Source organism: Phyllopteryx taeniolatus, chromosome 12 (genome assembly GCF_024500385.1).
Source record: "Phyllopteryx taeniolatus isolate TA_2022b chromosome 12, UOR_Ptae_1.2, whole genome shotgun sequence".
NCBI classification, from domain to species: Eukaryota; Metazoa; Chordata; class Actinopteri; order Syngnathiformes; family Syngnathidae; genus Phyllopteryx; species Phyllopteryx taeniolatus.
In genome coordinates, this window is record NC_084513.1 from 16853851 (window position 1) to 16871528 (window position 17678).

The 17678-nt window shown below is 41.2% G+C and overlaps 1 protein-coding gene across 1 annotated transcript; it reads right to left on the reverse strand.

Moving 5' to 3' along the window:
• Positions 1–3359: 3359 nt before the first annotated feature.
• On the reverse strand, positions 3360–15049 carry chpfa (chondroitin polymerizing factor a). The gene is made up of 4 exons (XM_061792070.1): positions 14605–15049; positions 11301–11865; positions 8221–8403; positions 3360–8094 (listed from the first exon to the last, which is right to left on the reverse strand). The coding sequence occupies exons 1-4, from the start codon at positions 14868–14870 to the stop codon at positions 6832–6834; spliced, it is 2277 nt and encodes a 758-aa protein (XP_061648054.1). The 5' UTR covers positions 14871–15049; the 3' UTR covers positions 3360–6831.
• Positions 15050–17678: the final 2629 nt, after the last annotated feature.

A 17678-nucleotide genomic window follows, 5' to 3' on the forward strand; every position in this document is an offset into this window, starting at 1 on the left:
TCGTGTGTGAGACTCGGCCACCTGGTGGCAGTGTAATATAGACAGGGCATTTCTTGGAGACGGTCACAACTAAACTCAGTACGCAGCAGTAATATTAGTCATTCTTTGCAGAGGATAAAGAATATATCCTCGCGGTTTTTGCTATATTGTCTGTCTGCATGTGTAGCTTCACCGATTGTGTGCAAGTATCCGTTGCTTAGAGGGTTATAACACCACAAAACCGATGCTCTTTGTTAGCCTGTCTGTGGTGTTTTGCATTGTTTGTTAGCATTAAGCTAAACGGACTGAAGAATTGTTCACTGCCAAACTGCCGCTTGTTGTGAAGTGAGTTGAATTGAGTTCAGTGCCACCATACAGCGCTTGCGTCTCAAATTTTCACTCGCAAGTCACTGCAGAAAAAAAACACTCTAAAGGGGTCACGAGTATCACAAGGCAACAATGAACTTCTTGCCAGCCCTTAATTCATACAAAGAGAGCAGGAATGATGTGAACAATGATAGCTGATCATTTTAATGAATAATTATGTATCTCAATATTATAAACACATTCCACAATACATTAACAAATTCGACAAAAAGTCCAGTTGCCTTGATTTAACCTTTACTGATTACCACGACCTGGATGACTGAGAATCGACATAGGCATCAAGAAAAAATGTCGGTATTTTTTTATTGCTGTTGTGCCATTCATCCATTTTCTTTACCGCTTATCCTCGCTAGGGTCGCGGGCTGCTGGAGTCTATCCCAGCTATCTTCAGGCAGTAGGCGGGGTTTACCCTGAACCGGTCGCCAGCCAATCGCAGGGCACATAGAAACAAACAACCATTCGCACTCACATTCACAGCTACGGGCAATTTAGAGTCTTCAATCAACCTACCACGCATGTTTTTGGGATGTGGGAGGAAACGGGAGTGCCTGGAGAAAACCCACGGGGAGAACATGCAAACTCCACACAGGGGATTTGAACCCCGGTCCCCAGAACTGTGAGGCAGATGTGCTAACCAGTCGTGCCGGGCTGTTGTGCCAGTAAGTTAAAAATGACTTCAGCAATTATGCTACTAGGCTCACAATATGCTTCCAAACTAACTTAAGTTACCAAAACTAGCATTTCTGTTTAGATATGAATAACTTCAATGACAGGATCAAATGTTTACAAATGCCAAAATATTTCTCCCAATTATTTGCTCAGCGCATTCGCCACCGCACGCGGCCATCTGTCAACTCCCCTCTTCATGTCAAGTAATCATGGGCTGTCGAGGACTGTTTAATATTCATAATCATGTCACTGACCTTTTCAAAAGGTTCCCAATCGCACTCTGATGGCATACCACACTGGCCATGCATAACAATCCTTTCCTCTGTCATCAATAATCGTGGCCGCTCTCAGACAAGTCGCACAGGGGCCTGGGGTGTTGAGAAGAATACGCGACATGTTTTAGTGCAGAATTTGCTTGAACAGTATCCAAGGCGCATTAGTCGTCTTCTTTCTTCACGGCTTCCATGTCTGGGGCTGTTTCTGCTTGAGAAACGTGGTTTAAAATGCAGATAAGGGCGCGTTTATATAAGAGTCACGTGCGCAAGGAAGCCGAGTGGGGTGCTGCGGGCTCGATGTCGGGCCTCAGGGTTGCGCCACAGCAGACAGGACAGCATGTGGCCTGCCAGCATTTTTGGGATTCTCCAAGAACCTTAGGAGTTTACTCTCCGGGCAAGTCTTTGTCACACGATGGCATTTAGTAACTGATGATGACTGATCACTTTGGCAACAAAAAATCCGATTAATTCCAATCTGCCTCCAAAAATGTGTTTACTGGAATATTTGACATTTTTTAAGCGGTCATTTGATCAAAGAAACAAGCAGGTTACTCATTTATATTTGTTTAGAACAATCCTAACAATAACTTTACTATTTGGCTTTATCCATTTACAAGGCCCAACAATTTGCACACCTGCAAAACATGACATTCAATACTGCAGCTGGAGCTTCCTGTTCTACCTGTAAAAATAATAATAATAATAATAATAATAACCTGGTTGGTGGTTGAGGGGTTAGCGCAACTGCCTCACAGTTCTGAAGTTGGGGGTTTGATTCCGAGCTCTGCATTTTTGTGTGGAGTTTGCATGCGCTCAAGTGGCTTTTCTTCGTTTCGGTGCAAGTTTTAGCTTCACTTTGATTTTTGGAGCGATGCACATTAACACTGCCCCAGCCGTAGGAGCCAAATTGAAAATTGCAAACTCCACTTAAAAGAACGCATGACTGAAGTGATGAACACAATGTTTGAGCGTAAATGAAATAAGGAAATGAGCTCAAATTAAGCAAATCTCCCTCTCAGTTTCACTTATCTATTTTTGTCTAAGTGGAAATGACATTTTATTGGAGTTTGGATTTTTGTTGTTATATGAAATATTACAGTATTATCACATGTGGTCTGACTGACCTCAAAAAATAACCTTTGACTCACTGAAAAAAATAACTCTTTGTGGCCCTTTAAGGTTTGTATTTGAGCACCCCTGATGTAGAAATCCTAAATGAATCCAACATGCATATTTTGGAATGCTGGAGGAAACCAGAAAAATCACATAAGCACAGGGAGAACATACAAACTGCACACAGGAGCCGAGACCCTAACCCTTTTTTGTTTGTTTGTTTGTTTTTTGATTTGGAAAGCAATCCAATACTGTTATGTATGAAATGAACGGACGCAAGAAAAACATCTAAAAGGTTAGACAACACGGAGGTTGAAGGTCAAAGACACATCAGTTGGGTTTTAGTGCCAAAATCATTTGGGTATTTACGGATAACTTTTCTATCAAATTGTAAATAAATAAATAACATAAGTTAACTTTTCAACATAACTTTGACATGAACCCAAACTGTCAGGGATAAACTAAATCAGTTCCTAGATGATTTGAAGAAAATACGCCCCTGTGTGGGAGGAGAAAGTGCATAAAACCCAAGTCCAAAATGATGGCTTACAATTAAGTCCCAGCTGCTCTGTAATTATGTGGTTTTACGACATGTCTCGGAGGGTGGGTACATATGGACCCTTGACAGAACTAAAACTGTAATTACGTTTGTAGTATTTTCCCTGCTTTTACCCAAACCAGACAAAAAAATAAAACAAAAAAAAAAGCTTCAGGTCTGACATGAGCAGGAATGCTAATGGTAAGAACACAAACTAAAAGAAATTGGGCTATAAATATTTATAAATATTCATATTGTTCATAACTGGCACTGGTACAGTAATGCAAATGGTAACATGCTCTTCTGCTGACACCTAAAGGACACACTTGATTTTACAATTTAAAACAAAAAAAAGATCTTATTTTTATCCTTTAAAAATGAATATAAATATGCTGTAATATTATCATGAAACAAGTTTTATTTTTTTTTAAATTACATTTCACATTTGATTGGTAATTACAGCAAAGTCAAAAATGATGAGCATCAATTAAAGTATTGCTTCACTTGTTTGGTTAGATTAGTACCAGTATCCATCAAACACAATTGGTTCCAAGATCATAAATGCCACCAAAACAAACAAACAAACAAAAAATACTGAAATAGTTTCTGAAACATACTATTACTTGACCAAAAACCAAACGGCATTATTGAAATGGTCAAGGAGGTCAAATGCCACAATAAACAATAGCAAGTAACAGCAAAGGAGGTGTTGTCATCAGATAATATAAAGTGATGTGTGGAATTAAAAAGGCTTGACAAAGTGTCTATAAAATTAGTGCGTTATTATAAAATAGTCTACAGCATAGTTCAATATTTTCCTACTCTGTTGGCTTTGGTGAATACACACAGATCACAACTCATTTTGTTCTAGCAAAAATTCACAGTATTTTATTATTTTTTTTTGGAAGGTTAACTTAATTATTGGTTCATTGTGTCATGCTATTTACAGGAAAACATTCAGCAGAGCATTGGCTTGGTAAAAAATAAAAAAAATAATAAACATCACACAGTAAAGTGAATGCAAGACGACACAAACACCATGGTCTGTGATTTATAATAGTTAAAATAAGGATACAGCAAAACAGTTCTGCAAAATATGGCGTTTTAAACATACAATTTAATTTCAACCTTAACATAAATTGTACAGCTGATGATGAAGGACCAATATGTAGGATCGATGGTGGAATGCAATGTTCAGAATTATGTTTCCATTCAAGGATGTAAATTCTATTAACTGCAATTAGGACTCAATCCCAATCGATTTAGACTGGTTGAAAAATGAATGTTACTGGAACGTACATTCTGGTCCTTTTAGCTTTTCATTATGTTCATTTCCAGCTCGGTGCTGCTATTATTATACAATTATTGCATGAATCACAGTAAAGAAACCAAAATAATCCTTGCTCATTTTACTAGCTCTTGGCCTTCTATTTCCTACCTAAAAGCCCCGTTTAATTCTCATTGGACGATCACCAGAACCATGCTGAGGGGCATCAACCTTACACTTCCTTAAATAAGTAGCTAAAATCATTGCATTTCCAGCAATTTTGAAAACTTGCCACACACTTTTAATCCCCTGTACCTGTTTGATTCCATGCGTATGTTCAAAATGAACACACCTGACTGTGACTTAAAAAAAAATAATGTTTAAAAAAGTACAATAGGTACCATATAGTATTGTCAGATAAACGCAGATGTACTCCATCTGGCAGCTCAACAGTGGCGTTAGCAGCAATATTGCACTTCTTAAGTAACCTCAACTGAAAACATTCCTACAACTATTGCTACCATTCTAATAAAGTTGCAGTAAAACTTGTAAATCTTAAAATGCAAATGGAGAACAAAATAAAATTAAACGAGGAGGACAATGACATGTGATTTAAAATTGGAGTCATTAAAACTTAAGCGAGTTCAAACATTAACTCTTATAGAGATAATGCAACACACATTGTTCCCATGAATCTTTTCTACCACATTCTTTCAAAGTATCCCATGCTTCATGAAGAAACTCCTGGGAAAAAACAACATTGTTTTGTTTTCCTGCAAATATTCATACTTCTTTTCGGCTTTCTGCGGCTACATCTTTAGTAACTTAAAAGATTCAAGAAAAATGTACACACGTATAGTAGCTCACTGACCACTGCCTTACGGACACCTCCGTATAGCAAACGCCGGCAGGAAGTACTCCAGTCCGCGGTTTGAGGCACATGCACGACTCGCGGAAGGGCGCTTGCTCCCAAATGGGCCTCTAAAACCAGAATGCGACATCTCTACTCGGCTTCATCACACATTGGCGAAGCGAGGCATATCAAAACCCAAAAGACGGATGAAAAATACAGCGACTGCAACACCTGCGTGGCAAAACTATTATGCGACATAAATATGACTTCAAAAGAACCACCTGATGTAAAATCAGTTTCAAGGCACAATTACAGCAACTTCGTTGGAACACACTCACATCTGTGACATCGGAAATGCGCACACAACCTGCGGTGCACAATTTTGATGCATATCTACAGATGTTGCGTATGAATAGACGGTCACTTCAGTGAGCAGATACAATGTAACATGAAAAGGACCACGTTTATTAACCCAAGGCTGATGTTTTTGGTCAGTGGGAGTGTAGGGAACACTTGAAGACAACCACAGGAGGCATATGAACAACACGCAGACCAAAGACCCTCGTCTGTAACAGTGCAAACCACTTTTCAACATTTTATTTGGTTGGCTTGGACTGACCACCATGAAAACTCACGAAAGCAGCCAATGCTCTGTCCATCACAAACAATTGCAGATTTCCCCTAGTGCAAAATGAAAGGACTTGGAAGCAGAAAACCAAGATAAAGATCCAAGTTATTGAAACAGGCAGGTGCAGAGAAAAAGGTGTGTTGTGTGACTGTGGCGCTGACTGGCCACACGTCAACAACCGTTCATAGAAACTTGTTAAACTACCTGCACAACAACACCCTGTTTCGGTAACATAGTGGTCAAATATTGCTCGTTGCAAGCGAGAACGGTAGGAAAGTACTTCCACACCGAGCGACGCGATCGAACGCCACTGAACTGTCGAGCAGCGCGCAGGCTTTTCACGAGTGGCCGTCCGTCGGCAAACAGCTTTGCCGCGAAACTTGAATCACAGGTGGACGGCGTCGAAAATGGCATGTTGTATCACATGATCTTTCACAAGCAAAAATTACGTTTCTGGGTACCAAGCGAGATTCGGCCAACCGTCGCCAAGCCGTACCAATACAGTATATAAAAGAATACCTTGGTTTTACAATAATACTCAACTATATTTATAATTTCTAATGTACCTGAGGCTAAAAAGTGAAGCGTGTCGAGTCTGTCTCCGAAAGGCACGAGTGCACTCAATGAATGTGGCTATCAATACTAACAGCTTCGAAATATCCACACTCACTTGTTTCCTGTCTTTGTATTTCAATATAGCTACGGCGGCCAGGGAGATGCGCTTCTTCTCTGACAATCGCGCCATGTTGTTTATGGTTCGATAAAATGATCAAACGTGGCACCTTAAAACGTCGAGGGTCGTAGTTTTTCTGTTGCAGCGAGTTGGTATGTGTGCGAGGGTCCATCGCCAGGTGTGCGGGTGTGAGTCACCGATACAATTTGCTCACGATTGTCCGGTTCAGTCGCGTTTGGCCGTGTTGAAGGATCAGTGTTGTAAACAAGATTTAGTTAGAACAGTACTGCATTCATTTATAGCCAGCTGGTACCACACCCCAGAAATGGGGTGCGAAGTTCAGTGTTGCCATTATATTGAGACGCACTGAAATCGTTTTGTCCCAATAACCCTTTAAACAAACACAGTTTTCATGTCACATGCAAGCGTCGAGGTTTGGTTGTTTGCTCTCAAGTGCTATTTCCTTGTTCTTGTTCAAACAGCAGCATTGCGAGTTGGGGACGAGAACCGATCCCTTCCAAGTTGCTCTGAACACACCTGTGGTAGATGTCCTCACTGAGCCGTGGGTTGCAAGCTTGGTAGCGGTAGCCCTGGTGTAATGCCGGCTCTACTGCCCTGAATACATGTAACCCGGAGTACTTTACGAACATGTCGTAAATGTCCAGGGTCTCGAGGATCTCCTCGTTCTCTTGGACATCTGCAACCATTTTTGTGCGTGTTGCCATGTAGTCTGCGTTGTAAAAACAAGCTTCGTCAAATGACCAGCGATCGAAATGTCCCGAGTCCTTGACCAGGTCGATTGTGGCCGGACGCGGCTGGCTGTGATAGGCCACGTCGGGGTTGTAATCCTGGAAATGGATGGGGAAGAACACTTGCCAGTTGTTAATGGAGTTCATGCGACAGCGGTTCACAAACTCTGAATTGACATCGGTGTTGACAGTAGCTAGAAGGAACAATGTGTCAACTGGGTGCTTCTTCGAGATGATGTCCATGCATTTGATCTGAGATGGTGTGTCTGTCTTGACGCTTATCCAAGGGATTTTCACTGTAGGGTATTTGCGCTCGTAGAGGATTATCTGAGTCTTAACGCCGGCAAATATATCATTCTGGTTAACTTGCTGTGCTTCCACTGGGTCGTAAATGAACAGGAAGGTCAGGATGATGTTTTCGCTTGTCTCAAAGGCATTGGAGGCAAAGACCTTGAAGAAATGTTCAACGTAGTCCCGATCCAACACAGTAATCGGTATAATGGCATGAACCCTCGTACCTTCTGTGACATAGGGCATGGGAATTATCTCTATCTGGCTCAAAGGTCGAACCAGATGAACACGCTTGGTGATAGATCGGCTGTGACCTTTTTGGTTGACTGCCTCTAGCTGTAAATCCAAGGTGTACTCCATGCCTCTGGTAGGGTCGAAGCGCCTGTAGCCATTAATCAGGCGCTGCTTCTTCAGGTGCAAGATAGGTTTGTACTTCTTGTTCAGCTCTCCGACAGCGACATCGATGACATCAGCCACGTCAATGCGGTCAATGCCACCCAATTCGCACTTTGGGGATCCGTCAATGCATGAATAAATCTCCTCTTCAGTGAAGTACTCCCATTTTAAAACTTCAAAACGAGATTTCGGTTCAAAGGGTGGGTTGATTCCTATCGGCCACTGCGCACTTCGGTTGCCGTCGAAAGCGTCAACGCTGACATTTTTTATTTCTGCCTGTGGAACGACAAGTAGAATCATCACACGACCGATTTGACAGCGCCAGTGCTACCACTTAAGCGCAAGTTGCTGAAACCAGCTCAGCGCTAACAGGTGATTTGTGACACTTGAAAATCAGTTTACCTGGAGTTTAGCAATCTCATCGTAAGTCTTCTGCAGTTCAATCTCAGTGAAGTGTCTGTGCAGCCGGTACATCTGTTCAGTGTCAGACACTGGATGGACAGTCAGAGCTCTTCGAAACTGCTCGCTCTCCTCTTTGCTAGGATCGGTGTTTTTCCCCAACTGATAATGGTGGTAGTGGAGCCCCTAATATAGAAGGAAGATTAGAATCAGCTCAAATTCAATATGATAGAAACAGATTTGACATTTTAAATTTACAATTATCCCACAAATCTTGCTTTTGTTATATTTTAAAAGTATAAAAATATATTAGGAAAGATTGTAGGATAAGTAAAATGAATTTACAATTGAAAGGGGTCAGATTACATGGGGGAAAAAAAGAAAAAGATGTCATTTTAGATGAAAACAAAGTAACCACCTAAGGATCATGACTGATTAAAAAAGTGTATCCAATTGATTACGCTATTAAAAGAGCAAATTTTGAGCAATTTTTGTCTGAGAATATACATTCATGTTTTCTTTCCACATCCCCATTTCTTTCATTGTGTGAGGCTCTCCAATTGTTTTTATTTCCATAAAATTTGGGTTGTATTGGCTCAGTTCATGGAAGAAGAAAAAAAAGCATACGTATATTTATATTCTGTGCATTAGTCATCGTTCCCACACAGCTATGGAAGACTATTGGGTTAGGCCTTGGGGCACCACGCCTGAGAGTACTTAATAAATCTTGTAGGTTTTCCAAATGTTCCAGGATGATTGATGAAGAAAAATCCCAAATTAGCTAAGGCCAAAATGGAATCGGAATGATGGCAACGTCGCTTCTCCACCAGTGACAACGTTAACTCATCCAACTTCAAGCATGTCTGAACACCCAAACAAATGATGTATAGTGTGACTTACAAGAGATTTACAGTGTGCTCTGCTTGTCTGTTCCTTTCCCCTCAACAGCAGACACAATTTAAAAAAAATAAAATAAAAAAAGTATTAGCAACCCTCTCTATAATATAAATACCACATCAATGCAAGCAGATTTATAACGCTGTCTTGCACTTTGAAGTACAGACCCACAGGTCAAGGCCATGATAGTTTGAAACCCTCACTATGACCTTGACACAGCTGTTTTCAATGACCGTCTCCCATAATTTGGCATTCAAGTTTCCGTGCTCATTTGAACTATAAACTGTCTCCTTCTCTGGCAATTTAAGATTACACATTCTGCCTGTATACACCAACGCCACCACAATGGGTGTTAAATTGAGGACCTTGTGTTGCATCCTCTTGTGCGCACGCTTGGCCACCTGTGAGCAGTCCAGACATACCCATATACACAGACAGGGTCAGAAGATAAAGAATATATGGCTGAGTATTATTGTATTATCTCTATGGACCTACACGAGGATCCTGTTCGTGGACTTCAGCTCAGCGTTCAACACCATCGTCCCTGAACTCCTTTCCGCCGAGCTTCTCCAACTCAGCGTCTCGCCTGCCATCTGCCAGTGGATTTACAGCTTCCTGAGGGGCAGGACACAGCAGGTGAGGCTGGGGGAGGCCACCTCATCCGCACGCAGCATCAGCACTGGGGCGCCCCAAGGTTGTGTCCTCTCTCCGCTGCTCTTCTCTCTCTACACAAACGACTGCACGTCAGCGCACCCGGCTGTCAAACTCCTGAAGTGTGCAGATGACACCACTGCCATCGGCCTCATCAAGGACGGTGACGAGTCTGCATATCGACAGGAAGCGTAGCGGCTGGAGCTGCGGTGCGGCCGACACAACCTGGAGCTGAACACGCTCAAGACTGTAGAGATGATCGTGGACTTCAGGAGGCATCCTTCGCCACAGCTGCCCCTCACGCTGTCCAGCTGCCTTGTGTCAACCGTCGAGACCTTCAAGTTCCTGGGAATTACAGTCTCTCAGGACCTGAAGTGGGCGATCAACATCAACTCCGTCCTCAAAAAGGCCCAGCAGAGGATGTACTTCCTGCGGCTTCTGAGAAAGCACGGCCTGCCACGGGAGCTGCTGAGGCAGCTCTACACAGCGGTCATCGAATCAGTCCTGTGTACTTCCATCACAGTCTGGTTTGGTGCTGCTACAAAAAAGGACAAACTCTGACTGCAACGCACAATCAAAACTGCTGAAAGGATTGCCGGTACCCCCCTACCCACCCTTGAGGACTTGCACGTTGCCAGAACTAAGACAAGAGCGTGCAAAATCCTCTCGGACCCTCCACATCCCGGTCATCTTCCAGGTCCTTCCCTCAGGTAGGCGCTACTGATCAATGCAAAGTAGAACTAGCAGACATTCCAACAGCTTCTTCAATCAACAAACAGCTAACCTACAATTCCATTGCCAATTTCTTTGTCTTGAGTTTGTTGTCACATTTCTGTCGGGCCAATTATATATTACTCATGCACTCACTGTCGTAGTCTTGCCACGCTGCAGTATTTGCATATCTGCAATCATCAAGATGATTCTGATTCTGATCTACATGTGTTGCCCGCTTACGGTATTTCCCATTATGTGTTAGCATCAAGCTAGTGGACATTAAGGCAAAGTTATGTGGTTGCATTAATACACAACATGTAATCCTCTTTGTTTTATGTTTAGTTTGATAGTAAACTTCAACTGGGAGTAGAAATAAACATGTTGAACCTTTTTTTTTTTTTTTTTTTGCCCAACTGCTGCTTGTTGTAAAGCGAGTTAAATTGAGTACACTGACAACATATAGCGCTTGTATTTCAAAGACAAAGACAAAAAATAGTAATCCGAACAACTGCTCATATCTCGGAAAAACACTAGTCAGGTCACTCGTATCTCAAGGCACCACTGTACTATGAAAGCAACTGAAGCCCTTTTGAAGAAAAAAATGTTTTAATGCTCTTCTATGGTCAAGTCAGTGGCCTGATCTCAAGCAGAAAAGGCATGCTTTTTCGCTGACTGAAGACAAAACTGAAGGTGGCAAGACCCACAAACAAGCAGCAATTGAAAGGTCTACACTTCATCACTGTCTTTTCCAGTGTGATGGTGTGTTTACAGGCCAAATAAAAAATAAATAAATAAAAATTTAAAAAACCTCTGTTACGTACCTCAAAGTTGTTGACACAGTTTGTAGACGTGTAGTCGATGATGCATCTGCCCAGCCACTCGTCGGGCCTGGCGCTCAGAATGTCGTTCCGACAATTTTCGAGGAAGGGTTGAAGTCGAAGCAGCAAAGTTCTAGAGAGAAGGTACCCAAACCCTCCGTAACAGTAGCTGCCTTCCATCTCCCCACCTATGAACTCCTCTGGACAGCCCATGTAAACCTCTCGATTCATACTCAGGTGCTCCACAAGATTTTTGATCCTGTCGGCTTCTGTGTAGACGTCATCTTGGACGAAGTAGAACCAGTCGTACTCGTTGATGTAATGGTCAAAGATGTACTTCATAGTCTGAAACATGTTCCAGATCAGTCTTTCGTCGCCATGCGAGACTACAGACATGCCGTGGGGGGCTTTGCGGTTGCGTGTGCCAGTGAAGAAAACCACAGCGTCCAGATGATGGCTGATGGTGCGATTGACAGCTACGCCCAAGCTGTTAATGGTGTTTTTGGATGTCAGGACTCCAACGAACAGACGCTCGCGAATCCCCAGTTCTGTACTTACATATTTTGCCCTGAAAAAGACACCAACAAACAAATTAGTGTCCTGCCTTGGTTTTTAATATCTATGGTTCTATATGGTTCTATTCTCTGATCTAAACTGCTTTTATTTGTGTCAAATGAGTAACATGACTTTTCCTGAGAACAAGCAATTGCAACATCTGCTATGAGTGTTTGTGTTTATTTTAAAACCTTTGATTACAGATGATGAATACATAATGTGGCAGACTAATATTCAGATGAATCTTTAATTTATTTATATATAAATTACTTAAAATGACAAAAATATAATCTATGTTTTACCTGATGGAACAAGCCGAAAGTTACAACACCAACCAAATGCTACAAACCCAAAACTCTTCTGGAAAGCAAACGTGAGTCAGTGCACCACAACTCAAACCTACCTCTGTTAGAAAACATTTCCTTTTTGAAAAATGAAACTTAGGGGTTCAATCATGAAGTCTCATGGGTTGTGAGGACTAATAGCTAAACAGAGACCGACTCCAGGAAAATGTGGAAATATTTGAACATCTCAGCACAGCATGTGTAATGCATGTATAGTTGACCACGAGTTCGATGAGTCAGTTTCAGCGGAGGTCAAGTGTGACACAACACTAAAGGTGCAATCGACAACTAATCGATCATCAAATTAATCAACAACTGTTTTGATTATCGATTCATTGTTTAGCGGCTTGTTTAACTTAAATGTCAGAATCCTCTGATTTCAGCCTCTCAACAGTAAATACTCTGTCGTGCTCTGTTGTGTTTAATCAAAATACATTTGCAAACATCTGCTTCTATTTTGGAACACAATGACCAACATTTTTGCCCATTTTCTGACATTACAGACCAAACCAGAAACTCAATCGTAATCAATTTATGGGAAAAGAATAATAATAGTCTGATTAATCGATTACAAAAATAATCGTTATTAGCAGCTGTAGTATGACTAACCTGTAAATGTACTGTAATTGAACCCGGAGCGCTCTCAGAAGTGCATTTAAAAATTGTAGCCCTTTGCATTAATCAGGACCCAAGAAGTAGCTCTGTGCGGGTGTGTGTGTGCATGTGTTTGTATGTGTGTCCGTTCCATTCCCTCCACTCATATGATTCTTGTTAACTCTTCAGAACAAGAACGCTCTTAGCATTTTGGCGTCACCAAGTACAAGAAAGTCTTGGAGACACTCCTACGGTTTGTTCTAATGTACAGTATCTTTGTGATCAATGCTTTTCGAGGGTCGTAGACATAAAAATGCAGAAAAGGAATAGACTTTGTTGCCAAAATGGCATGAGCTGGCACTTGCCGAAAGATGCAGCTGAGCGCACCTCAACTTGTCAATCATTACTGAACAGGGACAGGTTGACACTTTGATGCAACTGCATTGATTTTGAGCAGGAGTGTGCAAAGTAAGGCTCAGGCGCCAAATACAGCCCGCTGCGTTCTTTAGTTAGGCCCACTGAGCATTTACATGATCAGGGAGCTTCTAATATTTTTTGCTTCAATTTAGTATTTCTGTTTTGTTTTTTCCTAAAATTGGGTAACTAAAATGTATTTAATATTCATTTATCTCATCCAAATAAAAAAATATTAGTAAAAAGGACAATTCTTCATGTACATTTAACATTTTATAAATACGTTGATAAAATAATTAAGTTATTATAAATAATACAATTTTAAAATGCCCTGCAATTGGCTGGCTCCCAGTCCAAGGTCTACACTAAACCGTCTCTCGCCGCACGGGACAGGCTCCAGCTCGCCCATGACCCTGATGCAATTAGTTTTGACAATGGCTGGATGGATGAAAAAAAACTACGATACTGTAAACATTTTAACCTTTAGGTTTTTCTATTATTTCATCTATGAGGGATCCATGTGTAAATTTCAAAATCAAATGACTGATAGATAGATAGATAGATAGATAGATAGATAGATAGATAGATAGATAGATAGATAGATAGATAGATAGATAGATAGATAGATAGACAGACAGACAGGCAGATATTGCACCCAAGATTCCTGATTTCTTTTGCCTTTCCCATGTTTTGCCTTTCCCATGTTGCACAAGGAAGCAGTTTCAGGTGTGCCTAGAGCAAATAAATCCACAGGTGTGTCTTGAATGAACTCAAATGTTGTCAATAAACCGATCAGAACCTTCCAAGGAAATCACATTATCGTCAGGGTTTTCCCAAATGATTTAAAGGCATCTAGTATGTAAACTTATAACTATGAAGAAAGTAATGTAAAATTGACTTTAAACAGAAAAAGTTCAGTTTGATATGTCAGATAGTGAGGGGGGGGGGAAAAAACATGTCTTTTGATACCGTGTATGTAAACATCTGGTTACAACTGTAGATAGACTTCTTTATTGTGACTTTTAACACTGACGTAAGTGTACAAAGTGCAGGAAAACAATTTAAACAGGTGCCATCCTTAAAATGTATACATAAACATAGAGAAAGTATAATATATATATATATATATATATATATATATATATATATATATATATATATATATGTATATATATGTATATATATGTGGCTCTTGAACACCCAAAAATTGCCAATCCCTGATTTCAATGATCCATCCATCCATTTTCTACGCCACCTATCCTCACTAGGTACTTATTATTATGTACCTAACGTGTAGCCTCGAAACAATGCCGTATTCCGTCCAACTGAGGAGATCAGAGTCGTCGAAGCCGGAAAGCTGGAAAGGTGATGAAGGACACACATAACCAAAGCATACGTACCGAAAAACTTTCTTAGCGGTACTCGGCGCGACTTGTTTGTACGGCACTATTCTCGGTTGGAAATCCGCTTCGGTCTCGGCGGCAATGGAATTGGGTTTGCGGGCACCTCTGAGCTGTTCGTCGTGACCCAGAGGAGCGCCCTCGTCCACGGGACACGCTTCTTCTGTCCAGCTTACACTGAGCAAACTCAGGGTGAATCCTAAAGAAATGCCGATTACCACCGGGCCCATCGACCGCAGGGCTGAAAGAAGGGCTGGAAACCTCATAGTGGCGCCTCGGCTCCTCTCTACCGGTTTGAAGGAACCTCCGGCGGGGTTTTGTACAGACGCTACAGGTCGACTACATCAAGTGTGTTTCCTCGTCCAACTTGTGGGAAAAGAAACTTGTTCCTTTCCCAAATTTGCGTGGGTCTCTTACGTGTCAGGACCGCTGCTTACATAGCTCCGCCCCCTCAGACGTAAGCGCCACAAACCCGGAGGCGGCAACGGGCGACAGGCGGCAACGGGCGGGCCGAGTTCCGGTCGGTGGCCGTGTGACGTCCGCATCCAATCCCCGGCCGCCAATGGTCAGCACTCGGCAGGCTCGGTTGCCACAGTTCCCGCTAATCTCATTTGGTCGATTGAAGATGCCACAGGGCAGTTTAAAAATACCACGGAATGCGACAAAAGCTGAATTGTTTCCTGTGATGCTTAAGAGCCACATTTGATTGTTTTATTTTTATTGATATATTTTTTAATATTAGGCCACATCATTTGTAGAAAAAGTCAAAACACATAAATAAATAAAGGGGAAGTTAACATGGATGTAAAATTATGTTTTTACAAAAATATTTTTTTAACTATTATTTATTAATTTTAATATATATCTTATTAACCAATTATTTAAGAAAATTAAATGTAGTTTATTTTCATGCCTTGAGATACAAGTTTAATCCATTCTTTGACCACACATAATTCGAACCGCTCGTATCCAGTGGTGGTTCTTGGCGGGGCCAGGGAGGCCCGTGCCTCCTCAACACCATGCCTGTACCCCCCCTTCCTCCATACAGTTACGACACAGTAGTGTAGTAAGACAGCAACCTCAGCTAATCATGCCCACTACCTATGCACTTGCTGCAAAAGAAAACAAACAATGAGTCACTACACAGAGCACAACTTACACTTATAGTTAAAACAATGCAACAAAAAACGAAAACCAACACGCGAGTAAAACACACAGACAACTATTATTACAGGGAAACAGAAAAAATGTCTAACATTACAAGTGACGCATAACTACTGCATGTACATGTTGCTAGGCATGTTCCCTGGCATGCGTCCATTTCTCTCAGTGCTACAGTATGACAATATTAAAAGTGTGTTATTGCACCGACACAAAAGCCGAAACTATTACATTTCGCTCAAGTTCAATATTCAAGTGGGATCCTTTAAGTGTGTTTTGTTGAAAACCCCTACACAAAGTGTCTATCCATTTGGCAAGTGCCGCAACCAAGAAACAAATGACTACAAACTAAAAAGGAAATAACTATGGTGAAATATTGTTGTTAGCCAACTTCATGAATCATGATAGCAGCTTTAGGTGATTGCGTGCTTCTCGGTAACATTAGTTAACGGTTACACAAAACACAAAACCAAGCAAGCCTGCAACAGTAGCCCATTATAATAAATGTTATTCACACAATCCTATTGTGTTGCTGAAAGGTTGTGTATTCCTCTCCACTGCTCTTTGTTGACTTTAAAAATGGGAACAAAAAATGGGAATTCATAGATGAGGTCTAGTTTCAGCTAATTTTCAGTCTAGTCCCAAGCCAGGCTTAGAAAAAAAAAATATCGAATCCAAATAACAAAAACTATGAATAAATCAATTCCGACTATTTGTGTGTGTGTGTGTGTGTGTGCGTGCGCGCGTGCGCATATGTATTTAAAACTGTGCCCCTGTGACAAAACCCCTGTCCCCAGCCTCACCAGTAAAATTGCTCTAGAACCGCCACTACTTGTATCTCAAATCACTTTTCCCCATTGATATGAATGGAAATGCCATTAGTCCGTTCCAGCCTCCCCCCTAAAAAAAAACATTTTTTTAATGAGGAGAATTGTACTCTAATATTATACTTTATCAAGCACACAGTAATAACATAATGAAAATAGAATTGCACCAAAACAGCAAACAGAAAGTAAAAAAACAAAGCAAGGCGGCAACAAAAATAGGATTGTGACACTATGCTTAGAAAAACAAGCAATTGCAAAGATGCTGGAAAATCCCTCAGAGTAATTGCACAAACATTGACCTTTGCCAAGAAAGACATTTGGAAAGTCATGAAGATGAAACAGACATTGAGCGGGTGGACCAAGGACAGCAGCAGTTGATGCAAACTAGAACTAGTAGACATTCCAACAGCTTCTTCCCTCTTGCGATCAACTCCTTTAACACCTAACCTATAATTCCATTACAACAAGCTGGCAATTTTTTTATTTTTTTATTTTTTGACTTGAGTTCGTTGTCAAATTTCTGTGGGGCCAATTATGTACTACTCGTGCACTCACTGTCGTTGTCTCGCCATGCTGCACTATTTGCATATACTGGCCACTCATGCCAGAGTAGCATCTGCTCCATTTGCACACTGATTGAGGAGTATCTGTAACATTTGCACAACCAACATTGTCCCAGATTATCGCACTACTCGTCACTTTAAACCGCATATACTCCTTGAAGTCTCAGCGCCCCTTGCACAATGGTCATTGCACCGGTCTATTGCAATATTAGTTATTCGAACTGCTCTAAGTGCTAGAGGACTCTGCATCTTTTTGCACAATTGTTTTTTGTCAATGTCTCTGTCTCCAAAGTGTTCTGTAAATTGACTGTCTGTTGTACTAGAGCGGCTCCAACTACCGGAGACAAATTCCTTGTGTGTTTTGGACATACTTGGCAAATAAAGATGATTCTGATTCTGATTCTGATGACAGAAACATTTTGAGAGATGAAAAGAAAGACCCTAAAACAAGTGGTAGGGCATGGAAGGTATCGCAATCTACTGTTCACCCAAAACGTTGTCAACAGAAGTACAGAGGCTACAC

What these genes read in the sequence shown, in the direction of transcription:
- chpfa (XM_061792070.1), bottom strand. Translation starts at nt 14,870, where the DNA reads ATGAGGTTTCCAGCCCTTCTTTCAGCCCTGCGGTCGATGGGCCCGGTG. An exon ending in ACCGCTAAGAAAGTTTTTCG is followed by an intron (nt 11,866 to 14,604) that starts GTACGTATGCTT and finishes TGTCTTTTTCAG; the next exon opens with GGCAAAATATGTAAGTACAG. An exon ending in ACTGTGTCAACAACTTTGAG is followed by an intron (nt 8,404 to 11,300) that starts GTACGTAACAGA and finishes CTTCTATATTAG; the next exon opens with GGGCTCCACTACCACCATTA.